Below are 25,943 nucleotides of genomic sequence, written 5' to 3'. Positions count from 1 at the left end.
TCTGCTGGCTTTTTTGATCACTCGGGTGTAATATAAAGGCACACAATCACTTTAAATAGCAAAACAAGCTTCTAGTAAGAAATTACAACATTCAGTGTTTCGTAACAGTGTTTGGTATCCTTCCAGCACTGTAACAAAAATACCTGAGATAATCAACTTGTAGTAGAAAAAGTTCCTTTTGGCTCACGGTTTCTGAGTTCAGGTCCATGGTTGGTTAGCCGTGTTGTTTTGGTGTGGAAGGCAGCACATTGTGCCTTACTGCAAAACTGCTCAACTCATTATCAGGAAAGCAAAGAAAAGAACAGGAAGGGCTGGGGTCTCAAAGTTGCCCTAAAGGGGATGTCCCCAATAACCTAGAAACTTCCCACTGTGCTCGCCTATTAAACATTTTATGACCTTTCAGTAGATCCAGCCTATGAACCAAGTCTTTAACGTGTTGGCCTTTTGGGACACTTAAGATCCAAACTAGCTGGGCGTGACAGCACACACCTGTAATCTCAGCACTCTAGGAGGCTGAGGCAAGAGAGTCACAAATTCAAGCCCAGCCTGGGTGATTTAATGACATTAATTAATGAGACCTTTCTCAACATAAAAAGTAAAAGTGAGTCTGGAAATGTAGTTAAGTGTAAAAGCCCTAGATTCATTCCCCAGTACTGCAAAGAAATAAAAGGCCCCAAACCACAGCAGTGCTCCCAGCTGACTCCATCTCTCTTCCAACTCTCCTGACTTCGGGGTTGGTGAACCCTGTCTTCCTAGGTTTGAGGGGGTTAGTCAGCAGCTTCTCCCTCCCCAGTGTGTAGTGGAGAACTCACAGCACACCTCTTTCAAGGACTTTTCTAAAAGGGCTCTCTTGGTTTTCACCTTCCTAAATATGTGATACTCTGACTGTGGGTGGGGTTTCAGAGTCATCTAACCAAAAGATTCTTAAAATTGTAATAGAATTCACATAACATAAAATATACCATTGTTTTCAATGTGCGGTTCAGTAGTGCTGAGGGTTCTCACAGAGTTATGCAGCAATCTCCAGCACCCTCTTCAGTGTGCAAAACTGAAATTGTGTCCATTTCACAGCAGTGCCCCAGATCTGCTTCTCCGGCCTCTGGCTATGACCCTTCTCCCCTCTGCTTGGTTTGGCCACTCTAGAAGTGCGCAATAAGTGAAATCAAAGTGGCTGTTTTTCTGATGACAAATCAGGTTTTAATATCCAAAGCAGGACAGCGTCTCGAGTGAAAAGGGGTTGGTTATTATGCTGCAAGGTTGACAACCCCGGACCGTGGCAGACAAAGGAAGGTGCATGCTGGCGTCTGTAACAGCGAGGCGATATTGCTTGCCACTCTTGCCCTTGCTTTTTGCTTCTGGCCCTGCACAGCTTGTTCACAACTCTCCCACGGTGGGGCTCATCCTGAGTTCCCAGCTGTGACTTTCATCTTACTCTCCCTGGTTCTACTGACACAGCAGCAAAGTAACCGCAGACAGCGTAACCCTTGACAATTCTGCTTGGAATCAGTGATGGGGGAGACTCCCAAGAGTCCTGCCTGGTGAAATAGTAGACCACCCACCCTCCCAATTTTTTTCTTTGGCATTTCCAATGAGTGTTTTGTGGGCTGCTTGGAGGTTTGGACAGCTCTTCACCAGGCCTGTGACCATTCTGGAAGGCACATGCTAACATCTAACCAGCCTAGGGGTCTGTACACCCCCAAGTATGCTTTGCCTCCTGGTGATGGTGTTTGTGCTTCGGCCTTTCCAGGAGAGGGCAGCGCACAGGGAGGCACTGGACTCCTGCCTCTCACACTTGACCACCATCAGGCACTAGCTCTGCCTTTAGTAAGCATCAGAGGTCCGACTAAGTGAATATCCTGTGTGCACATACGTAAATTTTTAAATACATAACTGAGTTGATGTTTGAAGTTTGAAACCCCCATAAAAAATTGGTCACTGGCCAGATTTCTCACCAGAAGAGTAAAAGATTCCTGGGTCCCTTGGCAGCAGGGCAGAGTAGCATCTGAGGTCCCTTCCCTGCTGTCCTGGTGCTGAGGGCCTGGGGAAGCAAGTTACCATGCACAGAGGACCCCACAGCGGGTGGAAGAGGGGACTGGAACCATGATAGGGTGGCAAAATGTTGGTGCAAAGGGTCCCACTGTGAAGTAGGATGCTTCTCTGTTATGACTACCAGCTTCTTTTAAGCTTTGCTGAGTTTTAACCAAAGGCCAGCCCTGACCCACAGTTGGTGCAAACTAAGATTAACTAACCAAGAGAGCAGAGGCCACAAAGCACCCCCTTGTCACTCCTCTTTTCTGCCAACCCCCAAAGCCCAGGAACCCCTGTCTGCTTTCTTGCTCTCCGAATCTGTCCACTGACGTGGACACTCTCAGTGGAGTCCTACAATGTGCAAGCTAGTTTCTTCCACTTAGAATAATGTTTTCAAGGCCCACAATCATCTTTTTGGCAGCATAGATCAGGAGACTATTCCTATTCCTATTGTTTTTTCTTTCTTTTTTTAAAACAGTTCTCAGGATTGAACCAGGGGTCATCTGCCACTAAGCTTCATTCTCTGCCCTTTTTCCTTTTCATTTTGAGACAAGGTCACACTAAGTTGTTCAAGCTGCCCTTGAACTTGAAAGCCTCCCACCTCAGCCTTCTGAGTAGTAGGGATTACAGGCCTACAAGTCTGGAAGTCTGTTCCTTTTTATGCCAGAATAACATTCCATGTCCTGTGGTGGTTACCTCAGCATTTTCTGTATCAACAGAGTGCACACACACACACAGTGATGTCCTAGACCTGGATACCTGCTGTGGTCCCTCGGAGAGCTGCAGAGCCTTGCACTTGGTGTCTTTTGGGTGTGGTCTCAGACATCACTTTAACTGGCCCCTCTAACCCTAATCCTGTCCCCTGCTCTGAGCTATGTAGGTCTCTGAACCTGTGCCCTTTGCCTCACTCTGCTGTGTAGCCTTCTTGTTGGTCACTCGTCTGCCTCAGCCCTGTGACAGTGGACACAGTGCTCTTTCACCCCTGTACCCTCCATGCGCAACATGGTGTCTGACACGTGCTCAATTCTCAATTGCTGAGTAGATAAAGGTGGCCCGAGCAGGCTGTGTGAGCTTGCGTGTACGTATGTGTGTAGTGACTGTTCATGTGTGACAGGCTACCTCACAGAAGGAAGGGTTTTCCAGCCTTTTGTCCATTTGTAAAGGAAAGGAAGCAAGGTGGGAGGCGCTCTGGCTTTTTCCAGCTCAGATTTGATGATGTAAAACATAAAATTGCTCCCAGCTGAATTCTGCTTGGTCCATTGGGCCAAAAAGAAGCCAAGCACTATTAGTAATGAGATGTCAAGAGCACGCCGCTTGGAGACTATGGGTGCTAAACACAGTGACTCTCTAGACTCATTTCTTTCCTACGAAGCAGGAAGTGTCAGATTGGGAAACCTGGCTTGCTGAATTCAGTAACTGCTTTGTCTTAGACGATCTTCGCTGCTGCTGAACCATGCATTTTCTAGGCGCTCAGGGTGGTGTTTAAGGAGCATGATTCAAAGGGAAAACCCGACCTTCCTGAAAATTGTTAAGCTTGCTTAACACTGGCAGGGCCAGGATAGGCTGTAGCTAACTCTGCCCACAGCCCTAGGGCTCTGGCAGCACCCTGCAGTGGGGCCAGAGGACCAGCTGACACTGCAGCCTATCCCTAGTCATCCTGGTGAAGGCCTGAGCAGGAAGAGCTATGATAATTTGCTCTTAGTGGGAACTAGGGATCCAGCAAGAGACCCAGAGCTGAGTTCCCACCGAGTGTCCCCAGTTTTCTGTGGTCAGAGCTGAGTTCAGGCGGTGCAACAGGAGGATCAGGAGGGCCGTGGATCCACATCCTCCTTCCTTGGGTTGACTCTAATGTCAGCTGGCTATTCTGGACCCTGCAGGCTACTCTGGATGGACCTGACCAAGCCTCTGGCACTTACTAGCTGCTGCATGAATGAGTGAAGAACTTTATGATGCAGGTATCACGGTCCCCTACAGCTTAGAAATGTATCTCTAGCAAAGCTTCATGGTTCCATTGTGATGCATCCCTCACACCATGTTAGGAGCCTGAATTTGAGCCAAAGATGAAGGTCAAATACCCACCCCATTTCCTCTGTGAGACTTTGAGAAAGTGACTCTACTTCTCTGAATCTCCTGAATCTCTGTTATCATGATAGCTGCCAGCTTGAGTGACAGCAGCCACACCCAGCCCTGCTGTGCAGCCCAGGCACTGTGAGCTCCTCTAGACCTCAGCAGTGCACAGGGTGGGTGCTTCCCCAGGGGTGCGAATACTCAAAGCACTTAGTAACAGCGAACTTGCTGTTACTAAGCCACTGAGAACACTCTCTCCCTCCTTTCCCTCCTTCCTTCCTCTTTCCCTTCCTCCCTTTGCCTTACGCTGATGAGTGTGTTCCTAGCTAGCTGATTGCCGGCCAGTCTTTGTCTTCTGGTCAGGTGTCCTCCCCAGAGGGTGCAGCTGTTTCTGTGATGCCTCATTTCCAGAGCCACAGCTACCAGACATGATGCCTCCCCTCCAAAATAGAAAAATACAGCTTTCCCTTTTGTAGTGTGTTCTCCAAAGTAGTCAGACCCTGCTTTGCAAAACACTCCTATAGTAGTCCCAGCGCTCTGGAAGACCAAGACAGGGAGCATCACAAGTTCAACCCCGGCCTGAGCAATTTAACAAGATCTTGTCTCAAAATAAAAAAATGTTTAAAAGGCTGGGATGAAACCAGTGTGAAGACCTTGAGTTCAGGCTTCAGTCACACACACACACACACACACACACACACACACACACACACACAGGCACACGCCAAACAAACAAAACCACTTTATAGCAACCTGAAAACACATGAAATGGCCCATCATAATTTTCAGTCTTCTTTCCACTTGAGCCAAGGACTTCTCAGACTCTTTCATTCCCCTTTGAACAGTCCACCAAGGTGCATTTGGAAGGATGGACGGGACACGGAAATGAAGCCCTGCATCAGTGGGCACAGTGCTCATTGCTGGGATGGCAAAGCCATACCCTCAGCCCTCTGGCATCCCGGCTCGGGCCCATCCTCCTCCATAGGCGGCGTGGTCTGAGGGGAAAGACGTTCCCCCAGGAGCAGAGGAAAGGAAAGGAAGAGCATCTGACTTCCAAGTGTGTAACTCGCCAAAGCTTCTGGTGAAACTGTTTAAGAAAAGCCACAGTTCACACAAGAAAACAGTGGGGAGAGAAGCTGTCCTGTGGAGAAACGGAAGGAAATCAAGTCCAATGGGGAAAGGCAGTGGCCTTCTCAGCTGTCCTGTCCTTCCCCTTCCCCTTTCTAACAACTTAAGCCGAAGGGGGCTAAAAGGTTTTTGATGGGTTAAGAAGAGGCCATCCATTAAAAGGCCAAGGCCTGGGCCTCTGTCACTAAATTAGCCAAGTCAGTGTGGCACGTGTGTGGTCTGTCAGGAGAAGGCAGCAGCCAGAGGAGCATCTCGGTTCCGTCAGGTCCCGCTGGAGGAGAATCACCATTGCTTGGTTTGCTGGGTGCTTGGTTTGCTGAGTGACTACGAGGAAATTGACCCTGGGAGCCTCCTACTGTGCATGGCTCCTTCCCTGTGAGCTGGGTTCACAGGTTCCAGAGGGCCCCTTCACCCTGAGACGGCCGCTCTGTTGTGGTTACTGAGGAGTGAAACGCTTGCCCCTTGGGTGAATGTTTGGAGGTCAGCAGCCATAGCAGGAAAATGGTGACAGTGGATTCTGGGAAAAAATTATAGGGATGGAGGACCTGGCTGGTTAGGATTGGAAGGAAGAAGCCAGAGAGAATCCAGCAGACCCCAGCGCAAATGAAGTAGATGAGCACCCTGCTGGCTTCTGCTTTCTGGACAGAAAATGCTGTCCTCCGATGCCCATGGCACCACGGTAATCATCTTTGAGGGAATGTTGCATGGCCTGTATGTGGGGAGGAAAGCTGCTCAGGGCTTCATTACATCAGTAGTGCTGGCCGTGTAAGCAATGCAGAAAAACAGAGAACAGTACTAGTACTAACTGAGGGTCAGTATGCAGCAACCACTTTAAGCACTTTGTATATATTGATTCATCAACACAGCAAAACTATGAGGACAGTAGTGTTGTTATGAGTAGTGTTTCAAAGGTAAAAAGTGTGGCCCACCATCAACCAATGAATGGGCAAAGAAAATGTACTATTTACATACAGTGGAGTACGACTCTGCCATAAAGAAGAATACTGAGTTGTGTGGAAAAATGAATGAACCATGAGACTGTTAGGTCATGTGGAACCAGACAACGTTTAACTGTCACATGGTTTCTCTTATGTGAGAAACACCAAGTGTGAATAAAGAATGGAATAAAAGACAATAGGAAGGGCTAGAGAGGGGCAGGAACGGAGGACAAGGGAATGAGAAATGAATGAAGCCATGTTATACACACATTTTAACTCCACGCCAGAGTGCAAACATTAGGCACCACACACAGGTATAATAAAACATTTTTAATTATCCATGGCAAAAAAGGGAAAAGTGTACATAAGGCAATTAATGGACCACAGACACCAGCCAAACAGTGTCAGCAGACTGCAGAAGGCAGAAAGCAGGCTTAATGGTAGTGCTCTGCTTCTCTCTCCCATGAGGAAGGAATGTTTAAAAGCTACTTTACCCTTAAGCACCAGTGAGCAGCAGTGTGACTTCCCTGTGTGCCAGTGTGGGCTCTGGCTCCGAGTGGCATGGAGGGAGGCCCACATCCCTTGTCTTGGAACTGGAGCCTAAGATGCAGAGGTTCCTGACCCTCAAGCCAGGATTCTAAAAATGAACCAGAGTGGGGCTGGGGATTTAGCTCAGTGGTATAAAATACGTCGAGTGCCTGGGAAAGGATAGGAAACTGATGGAGGGTTTCAGCCACGGCCTCGCCTGCTTTTGCAAGCTGCCTCTGTCGGCCCCCAGAGCAGCTGTAGTATCACAGCAGAACTGCACAGATCCCCTGCACACAGGCTTGGCATCTTCCAGGGCACCTCACATTTTAGACTCTAGCCGTGCTGGGTTCAGCCACTTCCTCCTTTTGTGCTGCAGATGGGTGGCAACTCCATTTTATTTGCTGAATGTGTAAATAACCTAGAGATTCACGAGTGGCAGTCTGCTTCTAGAAAATATAAAGGCAGAAATGAAATAAGGAAGCAGATTTTGCTGTGCATGTTTCATTCTGAGCTTGGAGTTTTTTCCTGTCCGTGAGTCTAATTCTTACCAAGAAGTGCTTGCTCTCAGCATTGCTTAGACTGCTGGAGCCTGTCTGATCGCTGAAGAAGCCACCTTTGAGACTCCTTTGTTTTGCCATGGCTTCATGGCACCTTAGGAGGAGTGAGGACAGGAAGGCACAGATATGGGTCCTGATGTTGGTCACTAATCTAGCCTCTGCCAGTCCCTCAAGGCATCCACTGGGCTGCTTTTTGTGTGAAAGGAGGAGGTGGACCAGATGGCTGCTGGGAATCTGACTAATGGCCCCTTTGGATGAAACAGGAAGTTGCTCATACGGAGGTCATTAAGAGGCTTGGTGACTCAGTCTTAGGGACCAAAGGAAGACAGACTCCCTGAAGTCCTGGTCAAGAATCAGAGCTGCCAGACCAAGCTTCTTCTCAAGTCTTTGTTTCCGTATCATCCTGTAAACTGGCCACCTCTCCACTTGCCCCAGTGCTGGGTGAGCCCTGGCTGGAGAAGAAGTCCAGCAGAGCCAGGGCCCCTGTCACTCCAACTGTAGCCATGCACCAGATGTGGAGCCCAGGAGGCCAGGATGGTGGGAGCCAGCCTCAGACCCCTGCTCATTAAGACTTCCCACTGTAATGAGGGAATAAGGTGGACAAATTATAGCAGAAAAGTGGAGTAGCAGACATGAGGCAGAGACAGTAAGCTATAGTCTTTAGTATAGACAGCTCTGAAACTATATTTAAAAAAAAAAAAGCAGAGGTCATTGTTAATGGTGTATAACGATTTAAAAGACACAGTAGTCCTATTGCCATATTTAGTTTGAATTTTATTTGTTCTGGTCTGTCCACTCATGTCAGATTTGAGGGCACAGACCTCTAGAACCAAAAATAGCAGGTTATACCATGGTAACTATCCTTACTTTCCTATTAACTTAAACTGAAATCCTGTATTACTTACATTGTCTTACTATGACTGATCTTAATTGAATCTGAATCATAAGACTATTGGTTGGCCTTGGCTGATTCTATTTGAAATTGGTATGCTTGTTAGCATCAACCCTAAAAGTAGAGGCAACTACTCTGAGCATGACAAGTTGTAAAGGATATCCATACTGATATTAATTAGTAACAGCTCTCAAATCCTACAATGCTGTCAAAGTTAAGTTTTTATAAAAATAGGTGATACTATGTTTAACTATAATAAGCCAGTGTTGTGGACAAATCTATTGAAAATAACAAGAGAAAACATAGTAGCAACGGAAGATCATCTATATTGTTGTCTTATATGTCTTATTCATTGCATGTTTTTCTAGGAAATTGTTTTGCTGTCTTGCTATGACTTGATTTTCCCTATAATTCAGAGAGGATAGATATATATGTAGAAATTCACACATGGGTTTTTTTTTTTTTAATTATTTACGGGAACAGATTGTATAATGCAAGATGTAATGAACAGATACTCTGAGGAAGAGACGCTGAGAAACCCGAGGCTTATTTTGTAGCATTATAATATAAATTCTAGCAATCTATTGTTCGATGATTAGAATGACATTGGACTGGTTTCTTGAGTTCAACTTCAGCATATGTAGAGATGGGGACGGCTATCACAAAGAGAATGAGAGATGCGATGGTAGTTACTATTGTCTCCCCTAATTTGGAATTTGAGGACCTAGAAAGACTTCATTATCCTGTGATGATTTGATTAGTTCTATAATATGCAATAAGTATATAAAGTGGGTGAAGAGAGGAACAACTATTTGTAAGAAACTAGAGACAGTTAGATAATGAAGATCTCCAGTGGACTTGCTTTGAAATCTGTATTTCTTTAAATTGTTTTTTTTTTTCAATGTTCTGTTCTGTTTTGATATGTTTAATCTTACCCTCTTTGAGATGTAAAACAAATGTGTAGGACTGATAAAAAAAAAAAAAAGACTTCCCACTGTGTACTCAAAGCCAGCATTTTTTAGCCACTCTCCCTTGCTTTTTGTGGATAAATGTTTTTCATCTTCTGTTTTATACATGTGAATGCTGAGAACTAGAATGGCAGAAAGAGGATGAGGGACCACATTGGGAGTCACTCTGCTGTTTAGAAATTGAGAACTCGTACTTGGACCAGTCAGGTTCCCAGTGATGGTGACATACTCCATCTCAGTGAAATCATGTCCTGTTAAGTTTCCTCTAAGTTTTTATTTCCTTTGGGAGCTCACATCAGGTTGCTTTGATGGTGTGGTTGTGTTGCTTTGCTTTTGTCTTTTTGAAATAGTGGGAATGGATCCTAGGATCCCACACATTATAGGCAAATACCCTACCACTGTGCTACAAACCCAGCCCTTTTTATTTTGAGACAAGATCTCACCAAACTTCCCAGCCTGAGCACAAACTTGTAATCTCCCTGCCTCGGCCTCCCAAGTAGCTAGGGTTACAGACGTGCACCACTGTACCCAGGTCAGGCTGTCCTTGGCCGAAAGCTACTAAGTACTGAGGTGAACGCTATGTACAAAGCTAGGTCTCAAGTAAAGAAAGCAACTCTGATCATCACTTACAGTCCGGAAAGAAAGCAGAGCCATTGTGGAGGGCTAGAAAATTTGGTTTTCTACTTTGTGCCTGTAGTCGCGTTGGTGCTCATTTGTGAAAATTACTCAGTGTAAGTTAACCACCCATTAATGAGTGAGAGCTGTTCCCACTAATTGGTGGGCTCTGGGGAAAGCAGCATAGTTAGAGGCTGGAGTCATGGACCAGGTGCCCTCGGCTTCTATTTCTGGTTCCCTCACTGACTTGCTGTGTGGCCCTAGGCGGTTTCCCCCTCATTTCACTGGACCTCGTTTTCCCCAGGAAAGTTTCCCACTCTTTCTGTGTGGGGGATGTGAGATGATCAAAGAAACAGTGTTTGCAGAGCTTCTTAAAGATGTCTAGCTGCTGATTTAATAGGCATTAATTAATAAATCCTTTGATTATTGATTGAACTACACAGTTGAGCTTTTAATTAGCTTTTGGATCTGATTGGCCCGTAGGAGTCATAGAGCCCTTGGGAAACTGGCCAAGTCATGTGACAATCACCGGGAGTGTCTGATGTGTCTTTATGTGGCGTCACACAGCACAAAGATGTTTCTCGTTAGTGGCAGGTGCTGACCACTGCGCTGACAGCCCAGTCTGAGAGGGAGAACCCAGGGCTGCACAGGCAGCCCAGGGCTGCTGGGAACCAGCAGCCAGCACCCACCTTTCCCAGTGAGGAGAGAGGAAGGCAGGAGCAAGTGCTGCTGTTCATTGTTTTGCGTGTTGTTTTTGTTCTGGCAGCCTCAGGGCAGTGTAATCAGGGGCCCCAAGCTGTAGGGTACAGGGGTGCAGGAGCAGAAATGTCCCAAATCCTACAAAGACAGTGCAGTGTCATTACAGCCACCAACATGGTGGCCAATGCAGCCGCTCCTGCCCTCTGACCCTGCTGCCTCCATGGTCCTGCTCCCAGCTAACAGCCCCGCCCCACCCTGCACACAGCATTCCCGCGTGTGCAGGGCTCCTGTTCCTGTGCAGCAAGCCAGTGCTGGAAAGCTACTCATTTACCTTGCCCTCACATTCTTTTCCCAGTGTTTAAGGCAAAAAATAAAAACCAACCAAGTCGGTGCTTACAGCAGACTTCAAGGGGAATCCATTGTTCTGCACCCTGCTATAAAATGCCCACACATGGAACAGCGTCTGAGGCCATGCTTGGGAGCCAGGGCTCCAGGGTTCACCGCCGAGGACAGAAGCCAGCGGCAGAAGCCTTCCCATGGGCAGCCGCAGTGGCCGCAGAGAAGCCCACGGCAGCCAGATGGTTTTGTTTGGGCCCTTTGGCAGGCACGCGGATCTCCACACCAAGCAGCATCAGGGACCACTTAGAGCAGAGGCTTGGTTTGTGTTTTATTTCACAAGGAGGGTGGGGAGCAGGAGCCAACCCTCTGAGCCTTGTGCTAAGTGGTTCTTTATCAGGCAGAGAGAAGGCTTCAGATCGAAAGCACAAAAGCGTGTGAGGGGTTTTTCTCACATGCTCAGCCTTGTGTGGCTCCCTTTCCTCTTTTTGGTGGGGTTGGAGAGACCGACCTTCCTGGGTCTGTCTATCAGACACACCCATGGTGCTCAGCTCAGTCAGCACCCGGCCAGCACTGTGTCATCAGCAGGGCCGGTGCACAGTGGCAGCCTAGGGCCCTCAATGACAACGTATCCAGATTTCAGATAGCAGCAGCAGAGCTTTGGGCTACACACCCAGAGAGCCAGTCCCATCCAGGGCCCCACCTTACCGAGTCAAGGAGGGGAAGAGAGAGAGCAAGGATGGTGAATCTTTTAGAATTACTCTAATGTTTCCAGCTGATAATTTTACTCTTCTAAACCCCAAGTTAAGAAATTTAAAAATTATTTCAGATGCTCTGCAGTAACTCTTTTATTGGCCAAGCTTTGGAAGAAGTAAGAACAATGTAGAATCCTAGGAAGACCTGAGTTTGCTGAGTGCTTACTTTGAGCTACTACCAAGCTCCCCCTTGGAGGGGCATTCTTGCCCTTTTATAGATGGGTGGAATTAAAACCAAAGGGAATGGCGCACCTTGCCAAAGGTCTAGCAGTTTGGATGTTTGGGAGTCTGGATTCAAACAGATGCAGGCAGGTTCCCAAAACCTTGGTGCCTGGCCACGCCACTGTATGTACCACCTGCCGGCTATGAGGTATTTTTATGGCTGTGGTGAAATCCATAAATACCTGACCCCCGGGGAGCAGACAAGAGCTCTGGATGTTTTCACAGAGATGCTCTAAGTAGCAGAGCGGCCTCTACCTTGGAAGCTTGAGCTGCACATTTGTGCATTTAAGTGGCAAAGGCCCTGCGGAGGAGGAGGCAGCCTGAGCCAGTGCGGGGCTTTAGATCAAGGATTTGCTGTCCTTGAACTTGAAAAGAAGTACAGTTTCCTCAAGCACCGGAGTAAGATGTACTCTGAGCTGTGGACAAAAGAAGCAGCTGTGTAACAAGAGACAGTAGGCGCCCCCTTCCTGTTTCTTGTGCAGACAAAATGAGTTTGCAATTCCAGCGAGGAGAGAGGGAAGATAAGCAAATGCAACCCTTCTAGAGAGCTGTTGTATTCCAGCCCAGTTTAACTTGGGCAAGGAATCCATTGGCCAAGCATTGACAATCAGCACCCTGGGCCTGGGGCAAGGGGTTGACAGGACACAGGGAACTGACCCTCACATCTTCAAGGTGGAGGGAACACTGGCAGGTCAGGCAGGGTCAGGAGAATAATGAGACTCTGAAAAGCATGTTCTATACCTCAATGGGACAGAGAAGAGGGGGGGTCCCTGGGAGAAATCGATATTCCCAGGGGGAAGACAAGACTAGGATTCCTGTTCTGCCTTATTTCAGCAAAATGAACCCACATTCAGAGTGCATGGAATGGGGTACACATCCATCAGTATAAACACAATCATATGTGCACATAACTCTATCCTCCTGTGACCCTTCCAAAGGGCTAAGTAACTTTCGTTTTCACGCAGCAAGATGAGCCCCATCCCTACAGCGATGGGATACAGCCCTGACTGTTCCCAGCCTTGCAGTCAGGTTCTCAGGTTAGGGGCTCCCTGGTGCTTCTGTTGTTGGGAGGATCCTGGCCACAGCTCCGTGGAAAGCTTCCCTTTGTGCTGCAGGGAGAATGGGCCTGACAGGCTCCCATTGTGATCCTGAGCTGCCTGCCCCGGACTGAGGTCCCGGCAGCCTCCGCCCTCCGAGCTGCAGAGGGCCTGCACATTAGCAGGCAGGAAGTGGAGTCCCGCTGGGAGGCTGGGAATTTGACCGCCTTCCCACTTTAGCACTGGAGGGGAGGAAGCACAGGCACGGTGGCCACACCGCTCCCTTCTGAGCTCCCTACTTGGGCTGCTCCCCCTCCCTCTCGCTCCCTCGCAGCCCGCTCCCTCCCTTCCCCCTCCTTGGAGGGAAAAGTCTGCAGAGCTGGGAACTGTCTTGGAGAAGCCAACAAAGGCAAACCAAAGGGGAGCAACTCGGGAAGAACTTGTTCTGCTCTATTAAGAAACCTGCGGGAGAATCCACGCCCACGGTGCCTGGTTTTGAGCGGAAGGTTGCTCTGGTGTGTGTATGTGTGTGTGTGTGTGTGTGTGTGTGTGTGTGTTTCAATGCAAGGCAAGGAGGAGGTACAAACAACTGCACAGTCTGCTCTGATAAGGAAACTGCCAGCTGGCGAAAGTTAACCAGGAACGAAGGGACAGCGGCCAGCAAAGCCACCACACCTCAGCCTAAACTGCACTGTTTTCTGTCCAGATATTCCAATGGAGACAGTTGGAAAACCTGTATTTCAGAGAGAAGAAGTTTTCCGTGGAAGTTCATGACCCACGCAGGTGAGTGAGAGTGCCTGGCACATTATTGATAATCTGGAGTTTGCACTGTCAGTGTTCATGTTCGGTTTGGGGTAAGAGGAGAGGACGGGGAATCGTGGGAAACAGTTCAAACCAGACAGTAAAGCTTTGTTTTGTATGTGTGTGTTGGTAGACACAGTGAGTCCAGCCGTGTGTGTGTGTGTGTGTGTGTGTGTGTGTGTGTGTGTGTGTGTCCCTGGAGCACTGGAGGAAAACTGTGGCACTTTGTAACAAATGGCAGGTTAAATTGGGCAGGAGCCGAAGTCTCTGTAGGAAGCTTTTCCCGAGACAAGGATGAAAGCTTTCTGGTCAGAGCTCCTGAAAGACTCAGATAGGACAGTCACACCAGAAAGACTCTGTTAGCAAAGCAGTTGTGTCCAGTTGCACTCGGGGAGCTGAATATGAGAGAAATACTATCAGTTTCTCTCCCCCACGTTGTCCCCCAGACAACACAGGGTAAAACTCCATGCTCTCAGTCAGATGCCAGGCCACAGAGTCACCACCAGCACCCAGGGGTCCACAGCCCCTGTCCGCTGCTTCTCCTCTTTGCTGAAGTCCTTGCCCTAAAGTTGTAGCAACCTGGAAACATAGCACATTTCCCTGACCCAGGCCTGACACCGAACAGGGAATCGCTTGCCTTAGGCCTGAGAACAGGCTGACAGCACCCCAGCAGCCCTGGGAAGACAGTGAAAGACCAGAAGCTGTCAGGAGCGCTGGTGGGCTTAGATGCCACTAGTGCCCACCCTGGGTTTGGAAGAAAGTTGGCCCCAAGCAACTTCTGAGCAGAGGTGACTGGTGCCTCCCAGGAGCTCTGACACAGTGAGAAGCCTCCCTCCTGCAGACCCAGATAAGCCTGGGCAGAGATGCTCTGCCCCGTGCCGTCATCTGCATGGGAACGGCCTCTGTGGGGTCTGAGAACCCATCCCTGATGCTCTGGAGCTTTGCATCCATGCAAACAGATGCAGAGGTTGGAGGTGAGCAGGAGGATCCTTGTCTCAAGGCACTCAGGGTTTGAGCCCAGAGGGTCACAGAGAGCCTCTACAGAGTGCTCAGGGATGCATCTGCACAGGAATGCCAGTAGCAACACACCAGCGGAGGAGCTGTCAGACTGGATGGCTAGGCAGACAAGAGGAGACGCTTCCACAGAGAAAGAGTGAAATGCATTCCAGCCCAGTGGGTCAGATGCAGAAGGGGACACTTGATAGAGTAAATAAAACTTGGATTATCAAGGGAGCTGAGCACAGGAAACAGACAAACTCTCCATGCCTGTGGTCAGTCAGTCCGAAGCTCCACTGCTCAGGCACCTTGGACAAATCCTTCAGACGTGCATGTGTGTGGGCTGTATGTTCTCTCTGCACCCATCTCCCTAATCAGTGATGTAATGCTAAATTCCCTTCATGTTCCCAAGGCCTGGGGAAGGGTCCAAAGTTCCCCTATGGCCCCCTTAAGTGGGCTTTTAGCTTATTGGACAAAAGGATTTACATATATGCTGAGAAACTTCTGTGTCCACACTGTGGTAGACGTGATAGGGCACAGAAGGAAGATGGAGGCGGGGTCCTCATCCTTAAAACACTTCTCAAAGAGTTGGGGAGAGCAGCAGGAGGAGGAACTGACCCCTAGGAAGTCTCATCAGTGTCCCGAAGTCCTTCTCTCACTGGATCCTCACTGTGACCCAGAAGATAAGTCACTCTTGTTCTACATGTGGGAACCTGAGGCCCAGAAATGATGGAACCTACTCCAGATGACCAAGCTAGTATGTGGGACAGATAAGGTTGGAACCCAGGAGCCCAGGGCCAGAGTTCATGCACTGTCCTACTGCCCCATACCTGGGGAGAGTGTCCCAGGTGTACGAGGTGTCTTCTCAGCAGCTGCATGGTGCACCAGGTGTCCAAGGGTACAGACTGACATGGACACCAAAGCCTGCCTGGTTGGGAGAGGCCTCATGGGCAGGGGCTATCTGAGCTGGGACTTAAAGGTGCCTTGGGCACTTCGGGAGCGAAACATGTCAGGTGGGTGCACTTTACCTGAGGCAGCCACATGGACAAAGCCATGGCCTGCCAGGAAGGGGCACAAAGGACACGTGTTGACCTGGGGACAGGCAGGGAGGTCAGAGGTGGAGGCTCACATGACACCTTCCTGCCACACAGGGGAAGGGTCCTGCTTCAGGTCAGCTGGTCTGGGGTGGAGCCAACTACTGCCAGGCCTCCTGGCTCAGGAAGTCGCCTTCTCGTGGCCACTGGCACACTTGAAAGTGCCATCCCACTACTGGTTGCCTGCTTGTTTGGAACATGCACCATTTGTCTTAGCACTGTACCTTACATGTGTCCACTCTCAGCTGCTCCCTGTGCCAGGAAAGGGGTTGTTACCACCTTATAGTCAGGGCGGGGTGGGCCAGCTGCTCTCAGACACTGACCACTGTGGTTACTGACCACAGTGACAGTGACCTTAGAGGAGGCTCTGGTGGCACTCAGCATCAACAGTGCTTTCCAAGCGGACTGAGACAGGTGTCATCCCAACCTTCCCCTCTCGTCCTTCCCCCAGAGGACATGGGATGTGCTGGGACTTTGCCCTCTGTACAGCCTAACTGTGAACCTACCTCCATTTTTATATTCCGTGGGTTTTGCCCATACAATTTCATATCTCAGGCTCAGGCAACATAGAAAAATCAGTGGGGTGGGAAGGCCCTGAAGGGGAGATGAGGAGAGGAGATACAGTAATGATGGGTCTGGAGGAGAGCGGGAGAGGATGCGGTCAGGCGCTCCCATGAATAGCCCTGTCTCTGGGGGATGAGTCACCTGACTTCTCACTCACTTTACCTGAAAAGCAGAAGCTGTAGCCTCTATAACCAGTGCTGCCCGTGCAAAAAGATATTCAAGTCGCCTTTCTTCTCTGCCTCAGCTTTTCTGGGGGAAACAGCCACACACACACACACACACATACACACGCACGCACACACACACACACACGCTCTTCTCCTAGGAGGAGCCAGACTGAGCATGCAGACCTTGGTTTCCTCTCAAAACCAGAGACCTTCTGGGACCCCTCCTCACTCTCTGTCTGCCTCTTTTCAGTTATCTTCAACTCTTTCGTGCTCTGGCATTTTTCCCTTCAGTTTGAACCAAAGGGAGAAAAAGCCTGCCTAGGATCAGGTTTCTAATCACCGAATTTGAATTCTCCTTAAAGATGATAGGCATGGCTTTGAATGTTCTTTGAGGAAAAATCCTCTGTGAAAAAAAAAGGTTCCATTCACAAGTCCTGCACACCCATTTCTTGCCGATTAGACATCTTAATCTTGAGAGTGCACATTTTCCTTCTGGCACGGGTCAGGTGCCCCATCCCCACCCCACGCCTCCCCCGCGGCCCCGACACACATGCCCTCAGAACTTATTTGGTCTCATAATAATCTGCCTGTCCTGTAAAATACTTCAGGAAGGACACAGCCACGTCACCCCATTAATGTGTGGGTTCTGTTGAGATCGAGGCTCCTGTTTGCCTTTTTCGGCTCTGCTTCACTCTCCTCTGTCCATGATTCTCCTTGTGGCCTTGCAAGTGTCAGGCAGACCGGTTGGTTCCCTTCTCTCTGCCCGCTCTCCTGATCCATCGCAGCCTCCTGTTGTCCAAATGTATCTGAAATTAATAAGTGGACCTCTCGAGGATTGTAGAGTTACAGTGATGAGGCCAGTGGTGACCAGGACAGAATGTGCTCCTCTTCGCCACAGATGGCACTGCCTGCTTCATGAGAAGCACTGTGAAAGGCTGTTCTGCTCTGAGAGTCGTCCTGGCTCAGTTCCAGGAGGTGGGGGTGGAAAGGACCACCCAGTAACCTGCAGTGACCAACATGCACGGCAGAGGCTGAGCCAGATTCCAGCCCCTGGGCGGCTGGTGTCTCTGTGTGCACGCGTGGGTCCCTGTGTGTGCGTTTAGGTTTTCGTGTGAGCTTATCTGTCACTTTCTCGCCAGGGAGTGAATCCAGTGGGTTCTCACTACAAGCTGTTGACTGATAAATAATTTCTCCCGTCATAAAAGAGATTGAAACTTGCAGTTCTTGCTTTCCCAGGGCCTCGGTGACCAGGAGGACATTTGGGCACAGTGGCATCGCAGTGCACACGTGGTACGCGTGTCCAGCGTTAATCAAGTCCATCTGGGCTATGGCTATTAGCCAACACCAGTTCTATCTGGACAGAAAGCAGAGCAAGGTAAGCAGGCAAACCTTTCCTCCAGGCTGGGAGCTGGCCTCGGGGTAGGAGTTTAGGGATGGGAACTGGATGCTGGGGAGGCGCCGCGTCCTTGGCCCGAGACTCACACAGGTGCAGACTAGCCTCTTGGGGCTACGAGTGGGAGGAGCAGGCCAGGCCTGTATGGGAACAGATCCTACACCTCTTCAGGGGCTCCAGCTGCCACTGCAGCCAGGCAAAGCCCTCCAGCAGATGCTGAAGGTGTTCAGGGACCTCAGGAAACTGCTAGGAGCAAGGAGCCACCCTCTGGGGTGTTTAAATACTGGTATCTTGTTTTGTTTTCTGAAAAAAAAAATAGTATCTCTTCTCCACTAGTAGACACCACCTAACTGTTTAGGGTAATTGCTGTGGAAACCCTCCAGGCTTTTCTAACTGCCAAATTCATTTTTTTAAAATGCCAAACTGGAAAAATGAAAACTAAAAACAGAGCAACCGCTCTGTTTCCCTGAGGTAGACCTGGAGCCTGGGGCACTATAAACAATCCTCCTCGTCCAGGGAGGTTTCGGGGCCCCAGCCTGGACTCTGCACTCTCAGGTGGGTGGGAGAATGACGCAGTGTTGGTTCACACGCTTCTGTCAGTACCCAGCCCCTCTCCTCCCTCCCTTCTGTGTCCCCCTGCCACTCCCATTCGTTCTGCTCAGGTGCAGGCTCTGCCAAGGTGGCCCCAGCACCCTTCTGACCTGGGTGGCTGCAGTGCAGAGCAGTGGGTCCCAGCGCCATGAGGGGTCCTCTCCTGCTGGCTGTGCGAGTTCTAGGAGGAGGAGGAGGAAGGACCTGACCCTCCCTGGGCCCTCAGGAGCTCTTTCTCTTTTGCCCATTTCCCTTTCGTGTGTGGTTTCTCATTCCGTGGAGGAGAGAGTTGGGGTCAAAGGAGAGATAAGAGAAAGACAGTGAGAGAAGACAGGAAGATGGAAAGCCACTGCTTTGGTCCAGTTTCAGCTTTCCACCAGGGCCTGTGCCCTGTGGCCCGACTGTCTCCTCTGGCCAGCATTGGCTTCCTCTCCTCCATCTTCTCCTGACCCTTCGTGACTGAGTGCACAGAGGTAGTATTTTCATGGTTGGGACTCATGAGAGTTATTCCTCGTCTGTCCTGGGGATGATAGGCCTTGGCACTGGAATCTGCAGCTCAATTACACAGAAAGGGACTGGGCCAAAGGGCTTTGCCTCCGGCTGCAGGCGAGGCAGGGCCAGTGCCCGTGCTCTGCTCCTCGGCGGAGGTTGGCAGCCTCGGACACTGATTTCATCCTCTCTACTGGGTGGTGAGGGGTGGTAAGGGTAGAAGGCTGGGCGGTTCCCCTGCACCCGCTGCCAGCTCCTCCTCAGGGCAGACCCCCCCATACACCAATACCACAATCTGGAGAGGGAACCAGAACTAGCACATTGCCCAGAACAGTAATGTCCACAGTCTTCTGAGACCCATGCTAGTTTCCTGCGTTGAGTTTCCCAATTATTCTAGTGGCCTTTCTCAGGTTTTCAGCTGCACTCTCAGAGAGCCCTACTGTGCATGCAGAAAGCCTTGCTCAGCAGGTTCCTATCCCAGCCACCTGTGCCGCAAGTGAACCTCAGGTCACTTAGTAAGAAATGTCTTTTAAGAGCCAATCCAAATGCCACAGCTCCAGGAAGACCTCTGCTGTCCATCTCAGTAACTCTGAGGACAAAAGGAAATGCCCATACTGCTGAGAGGAGAATTTTCTCCCAAGAAGCTTTGTAGGCTCACAGACATTGTTGCACTTCTGCTGGGAATCAATTCTTTGTCTCCCAGAGATGGGTGATGGCCAAGTTCCCCACTAGGAAGTCCGGGGACTGTGTTTCCCAACACTGTGACCTTGGGCAGCCTTCTGTCTTACACGCTTTGCTTTCCTAATTAGAAAAGAGAAGAAGGAATTCCTGCCTAAATCAGGAATTGGTCAGAAACCCAGTGTTTGTGAAGTTGCTTTAGGAAACATGTGTGTCTTTTACTAACATCACCATGAATCTAACATACTGCACCCTGGCCAATGTGGCATCAAGTTGAAATTCTCTAAAAAGTATCTGACTTACATCAGAGATGATGAAATGCTTAGTAGAAAATGACACGATGACACCATTTGTTTCTGGAAGGCCGTTCTGTGTAGAGCAGCGGTGTGACCCACGGGTAGACAGAACAGTGTCTGGGCAAGGCAGGGCCAGCAGGCAGGGAGAAATGCTGCACATACTTCTGGACAGCTCGTGTGGGCTGGCACCCTGGCATGGTTTCACACTCCGCTGTGTGTGGCTGTGCCAACCATTCCTTTCTCTGAAGTGCTTCAGCCCAACCCAGGCCTCCTGAGCGATGTTTATCAACCCCGGAAAGACAAGTGCGGTCTAAGTGAGTCCTGCAGGAGTGTGGCCAAGTGGTCTCCCGTGCTTCCCCCTACCAGTTCTGCACACACGTGTGTGAAGGGACCCTTGCACCAACAACAGCAGAGGCGGGGGGCTGTGCTGGTTGAGTCCGGGGTTCCTTCAGTAAAAGAAGCTAAGTGGCGGAGCTGGGGATTTAGCTCAGTGGCATAAGCACCTGCCTTGCAAGCAGGCAGTCGTGAGTTCGATCTCTGGTACCGATAAAAAGTTAATTAAAAAAAAAAAAAAAAAAAAGAAGCTAAGTGGGCAGCTACTAGTTAAAACTGTAGCTTAGATATGCTGACCCCAAAGGTCAGAGCACTATCAGCAGGACCCTAGAAACCGCTGTAGCCAGAGCCAAGCAATGCCTTGTGGACTCAGGAGGGGAATATTTGAATGTTTACACTCTTTAAGAAACATCAGACTTTTCCTCTGAACTCAGATTGGGGCTTCTGGAATTGGCCCCTGATAAAATATCTTTCCTCCCTGTTGGTCTTTCCCTTTCTCCCCTTTTTCCTGATCTAGTTAGCTATTCTTTATTTCATTTAGAATCAAAAAGACTCAGCATAGTAAGGAAAATTAAAACCTTGCCCATAGCATACCAGTAATGAACCTGGGTAATGCCTAGAGGGCCAAACCCCAGAGCGAGCAGGCCTTCCGAAGCTCGAGAACTCTTCAGGGCTGGTCCAGGGGCTGGACTGTGAGGGGAGGGTCCCCCACAGTGTTCACCTGCCCCCCAGCATTCATCTCCCTGTAGGTCTGTCTCCACGCCCACCGAGTCTGTGGGGTCGCTGGGATAGTTCCACAGAGACTGGAAAATCCTAAGGCTTCTAAGAAGCTAACCCCCCTGGGAGAGGGCACCTGCTGTTGCTTGGTCCAGGTTTTTGATTTCCGCCTGTGAGAATGATGTGTGGCAGGAATGGCCGGGTTTGATAGGGGACAGCTTTTCCATGTAATTAGTGAGAGCCTGAAAACCCCGGTCAAGCCATCAACACCACCTATTTTGGCAGATTCTTTCAGGTTCTAAGTTATAGCCTCCTCCTATTGCAATCACCTCAATCTGCACTATCTGATTTGGTCCTAACCCTGCTTCTGCCGTGTGGCTCTGAGGGTCACAGAGGCCCCCAGTGATGAGTTAAAAGAGGCAGGGTTAGGTTTTCACACCTTCAGAGCATGGCCCTCAGGGCTGTCTGGTGCTGGCCTCAGCCTTCAGGAGCCATCGCTCCACAGCTGTGTAAGTACGAGCTCCTTTTGTGAAGCAGAGGTCTTGGTAAAAGAAAAGATTAGGGCAGAAGGGAAGGAAGTAATGGATTGTGCTCACTGTGCTCGCTTGGTAGATAAACCAGCCAGATGGGTGCTGTTGATACGCCGGTCAGAAAGAAACAGAGGCTTTTCCTGCCTCTGTGGCAAGCCAGAGCTCTGCAGGGCTGGCAGCTGGGACTGCTTTGTGAGCTGGGTGCCCTGATGTGAGGAGTCAACTGAGTTTTGAGGTTAGAAAGGATAAACAAGTCAGAGAGGAACAATAGGAGGGAGAGAAGGAAGACAGTTTGCACCAAGTAAGCAGAACAAGCAGAGTCTCAGCACTTCCTTTGGCCCAAAGATTTCGTCTTGCTAACAGGAAAGCACACGGAGACCGGAAGTTGTTATCATTCACCAGTGTGGTCAACAGCATCAAGGCTAGAGGAAGGGCAAGGCCTCAGGGGCCCAGACAGCCACTGCCGGACAATTGAGGGTCCAGGCTGGCACCAGGCAAGGAGACGGCAGGTCAGGGTGAGGAGGCCATGGTACACAACCCCTCCATGCGAACCTGCCCGGTACCCGTGCTCCAGGCACACACAGTCCAGGTGTGAGCAGCTGTAAACCAGGACTGTGACCTTCACAGGGTCCTTTCTGATGGGCTCCAGCCCCTGGCCAGAGGCAGGATGTGGAGGAACAGTGTGTGGGTTACACCATCATTGACAGTTGTTCTCATGATGCTCACGGTGGAGCAAACCCTGATTTTGTGAAGAAAAAGATAAAAACAAAATGCCAAAAGCACATTTCCCACGTTGAAAATTGGTAACTAAGGCAGATAGTGTTAGCACAGGCAGTCACTTCTGGAAACGTAGTTGTGAGTACAGAGCCCTTTCCTAACTGTTCTCACCACTGTGACTGTCAGCCCAGTGGCAAAAATTAATATGCAAAGTGAAGCGGAGTTGGAACCACAACATGACAACTCTGGAACATGTATGTAGACATCCAAATGGAAATACGACACCTGTGAAGTGCTTTAAGGGGGTTCCTAAGAGTATTAGTCACTTCCACTAGGACTCCATACCTGACACCCACATATTAAAGGAGGGATTTATTTTGGCTCATGTTTTTATTTTGGCTCATGTAGTTGGCTGGTCCCAAGGCAGAAAGGAGTGATGGGAGAACTTGGTGAAGGACGGCCACTCCTGCCATGCGTTCAGGAAGCAGAGTCAAGTGAGGATGGGACAGAAGATGCAATTTTCCAGGCCACCTTACAGAGACCTACCTGTCCCACCAGGCCCACTCCTAGTGTCACGAGCAGCTGAGTTAGTTAGAAATATGGCAGGCAGTGAGACAGGGCTGGGTCCTCAAAGGAACCAGAGCCCAAGCCCAGACACCTGCAACTGTGGGAGAGACAGGCACCTCCTGCTGCTGTGGGCCAGGCCTCAAGACAAAGGATCAAACAAATGCACCCATATCCTAAGGACTGATATTCTGTGTGTGTGTGTGTGTGTGTGTGTGTGTGTGTGTGTGTGTGTGTCTTTTTGAGACAGGGTCTCACTCTTCGGTTGAGGCTGGCCTCAGGCTCACTTTGTAGCCCAGGCTGGTCTCGAACTTGCCATAATTCACCTGCCTCAGCCTCCCAAGTGCTGGGGTTACAGGAGGGCACCACCGTATCTGGCTAGGACTGGTATTCTAGTTCCCTATCACCCTGAGGAAGCCAGGAGTCACCATTCCAACCCCCCAAGGGGAAGAGTCAGTGCTAAGAATGCCCGCTTTCTTCGTGACTTACTTCCCCCATTTGTCCCCAATTTAATCAATTTTGCCTGACTTATTAATCTTACTGGTTAACCTTAGTTCTGTCCCACCTTATGCCCATCTGCCTTGTGAGTTCCCAGTTTTCCCCACCTTGAACCCGTCTCGCCCCCTGATTTTACTCTATAAAAGTCCCTGGAAAAGACACAGTCCTGGGCAACCCAATCGGGACCCCTTCTGTCTCTCTTGGACAGAAGCTTTCTTTCTCTCAATACATACATTCTTCTCTTAACCTCTGTTGTTCCTAAAATTCATTCTTCGATTTTAGAGACCACGAGCTCACGGACATAGTGGGTCAGGAGTGTCATTCCCCCGTATCATTAGCAGCAAGCTGGCTATAGCTCCTCCACCTTCCAGAGGCCCCACCTATGGTCACAGGAGGCTGCAGGGGACATCTGCATCTGAGCCACACCCAAGTGAGCTGCTGTCATGTTCGCCATGGCTGCAGGTCCAGACTTCATCTCTAAATGACTCTTCATCTCTAAATGTCCTGTGTCACATGACTAGCATCTGATGAGGCTCCAGTCATTACCAAATGTATTGGAATTCATGGGGTTTTTTTACATATGTCAGAAAGTTAGAAATTATTGTTTCCTTTATTTTAGCACACCTCTCCTGATTGCCATGTGTGAGGAAGACAAGGAAGGAGAGAGGAGGAGAGGGGAGAGAGTTAGTGCCCTACACGCTCCTTGCCTCCTTACCCTCACCCACTCCTGGATGGCGGGACATCTTCCCTGGTTTACACTGAGGGAGAGGAGGCTCAGTGTGACTGAGTAACTCCCCCCCAAATCCAGAGCCTGGATCCCCTGCTAGAGCAGTGCACAGTGCAGCCTACCGAACCCTCGGCTGCATCCTTAGAGTTGTGATGACCAGCAGATGGATTGCGGACACAGCTGCAGGCTGGAGGATGCTTGGGACTTTGATCAAGCAGGGGTTTCTGTTCCCGCTACGAGATGAGTGTGCCCTCCATAACCTGCCGGTCTTTTCCTTCCAGTCCAAGATCCATGCAGCCCGGAGTCTGAGTGAGATTGCCATCGACCTGACCGAAACAGGGACACTGAAGACCTCCAAGCTGGCCAACATGGGGAGCAAGGGCAAGATCATCAGTGGCAGCAGTGGCAGCCTGCTGTCCTCAGGTAAGCCTGGGTGTGAGCACAGAGGGCCACTGACCCAGACACCCGAGGGCAGATGCCAGGAGGGCACTTCTCAGGGCTCAAAAGGTGTAGACTACTGTCTCTCATGTAGGAAAAGCCAAGTGTGCTGTCACGGGGTGACAGAATACAAGTGCCCGTTGTCACTGAGAGTGAGGAGATGTGGTCTGTGTGATTTCTGTGCGGATGGGCAGGTCATTCAGCATTGGGAGGGACAGGAAAGCTCTAAGAGTTCCTTTCTGGATGGCTTTAAGGGCAGCAATGCCCGTCGCTGAACGATGGCAGAGGAGGAAGGAGGGAGGGAGGCAGGGCTGGAAATGGAGAGAAGTCACTCCCCAGGCCTGACCCATGGGGGCGGCATGCACATGCTTTGCCTCTGATCCTGGAAAACAGGGAGATATCTTCACCCCGCCTATCCTTCTGGGTCATTTCTATAATTATATAGCATGTCTACAGGCAACAACAACAGGTTAAAAAAGGAAAAAGAAGAGGAAGGCGAGCTAAACACTCTCTTTGGTTTCTGGGCTGGTGTCCTCAGTCACTGCCAGGAAAAAGTTTATATCAAAATAAGTGGGGAAAGGATTTATGCACTTCCTGGAGCTCAGCCTGGGAGGGTGTGGGGGACAGACAAGGCTCTCCAAGGCCTCCACGCTCACATATTGTTTGCCCTAAATGGATCCACCAAAATTACTTGAGTTTGGGGCCCCATTAAAGAACAAACAAACAAACAACAGGGCTAAAGGATCATTCTTCCTGAGACTTGGAGATTTCCAAGGTAGACTGTATTAGTGCTGCCACTTGTATCAAAGAGAATGCACTTCAGAGTCAAGCCCCTGCCTGGAATTACAGCCACTCCCAGACTCCTGATGAATGCCCAAGGGACAGCCAAAGCCAGCACCTTGTTTGTCTTTTAGACAACATACAATAGTCTTCCTAACCCCTGCTAGGACCCAGAGGCTCAGGCTCCAGTTTAGATGGGCTCAGGCTCAGCTCTCCGGCCTCCTAGCCAGGCCCAGGGGACCTGGCCCACACCACCACTGAGGTTCTTCCAGCTCAGGGGTTCTTAGACGTGCATCTGAACGGCTTGGAGAGTGATGGACACAGAATACTGGGGTCCCCCCTCCCCAAGGTTCTGTGGGTTGGAGTAGGCTAGAAATGAGTTTGCATAGCCAACAAGTTCTCAGGCGGTGCCTGCTGGTCTAGGCACTGTACTCAAGAGCCACTCTTCTTGCAAAGAAGAGATAAAAGCTTAAAGTCATGGAACCCAGCCATGCCTGTGTCCTGTCCATCTGCCTGTGAGGCCACCTCCAGGGGCCCAAAGCTGTCACTTGTCAGCAGCTGTTGATGAGGTGGTGAGTAGGACTGAAAAATATGGTAGATGTTTAAACTTTAAAAAAATTATTATAGTAAGAGACCAGTTGCAATTCATCTCCCTCACTTATCCCATCATTTTTGCCACTTTCTGAAGCAGTTCTGGAAGTTCTCTTAATGGGTGTCTTGAATCAGTGTCCTGAATCAGTTCAAAACCTTTACTTCTCATGGCCCTTTTGACTTTGGGGAGTTGCACAGCAGCTGATCCA

At 49.7% G+C, this 25,943-nt stretch overlaps 1 protein-coding gene across 11 annotated transcripts in view; it reads left to right on the top strand.

Annotated features, from left to right (window-relative positions):
* Frmd4a (FERM domain containing 4A) overlaps positions 1-25,943 on the top strand; it is a 561,761-nt gene that overhangs the window by 497,922 nt on the left and 37,896 nt on the right. For 9 of the 11 annotated variants that reach the window (XM_063253783.1, XM_063253785.1, XM_063253781.1 and 6 more), the window contains 3 exons: positions 13,477-13,553; positions 17,629-17,767; positions 24,207-24,348. In XM_063253783.1, coding sequence (XP_063109853.1) covers positions 13,477-13,553; positions 17,629-17,767; positions 24,207-24,348 — 358 coding nt within the window. Of the gene's footprint in view, positions 1-12,935; positions 13,286-13,476; positions 13,554-17,628; positions 17,768-24,206; positions 24,349-25,943 lie in introns of those variants that run through there. The other 2 variants (XM_013151298.3, XM_013151297.3) reach the window with 2 other exon arrangements.

Source organism: Cavia porcellus, unplaced genomic scaffold (assembly GCF_034190915.1).
Source record: "Cavia porcellus strain 051 isolate PalLab524CR breed Dunkin Hartley unplaced genomic scaffold, mCavPor4.1 scaffold_7, whole genome shotgun sequence".
Taxonomy (NCBI): Eukaryota; Metazoa; Chordata; class Mammalia; order Rodentia; family Caviidae; genus Cavia; species Cavia porcellus.
The sequence above is the reverse complement of the archived record's forward strand: the minus strand, read 5'-3'. Positions and strand labels throughout refer to the sequence as shown.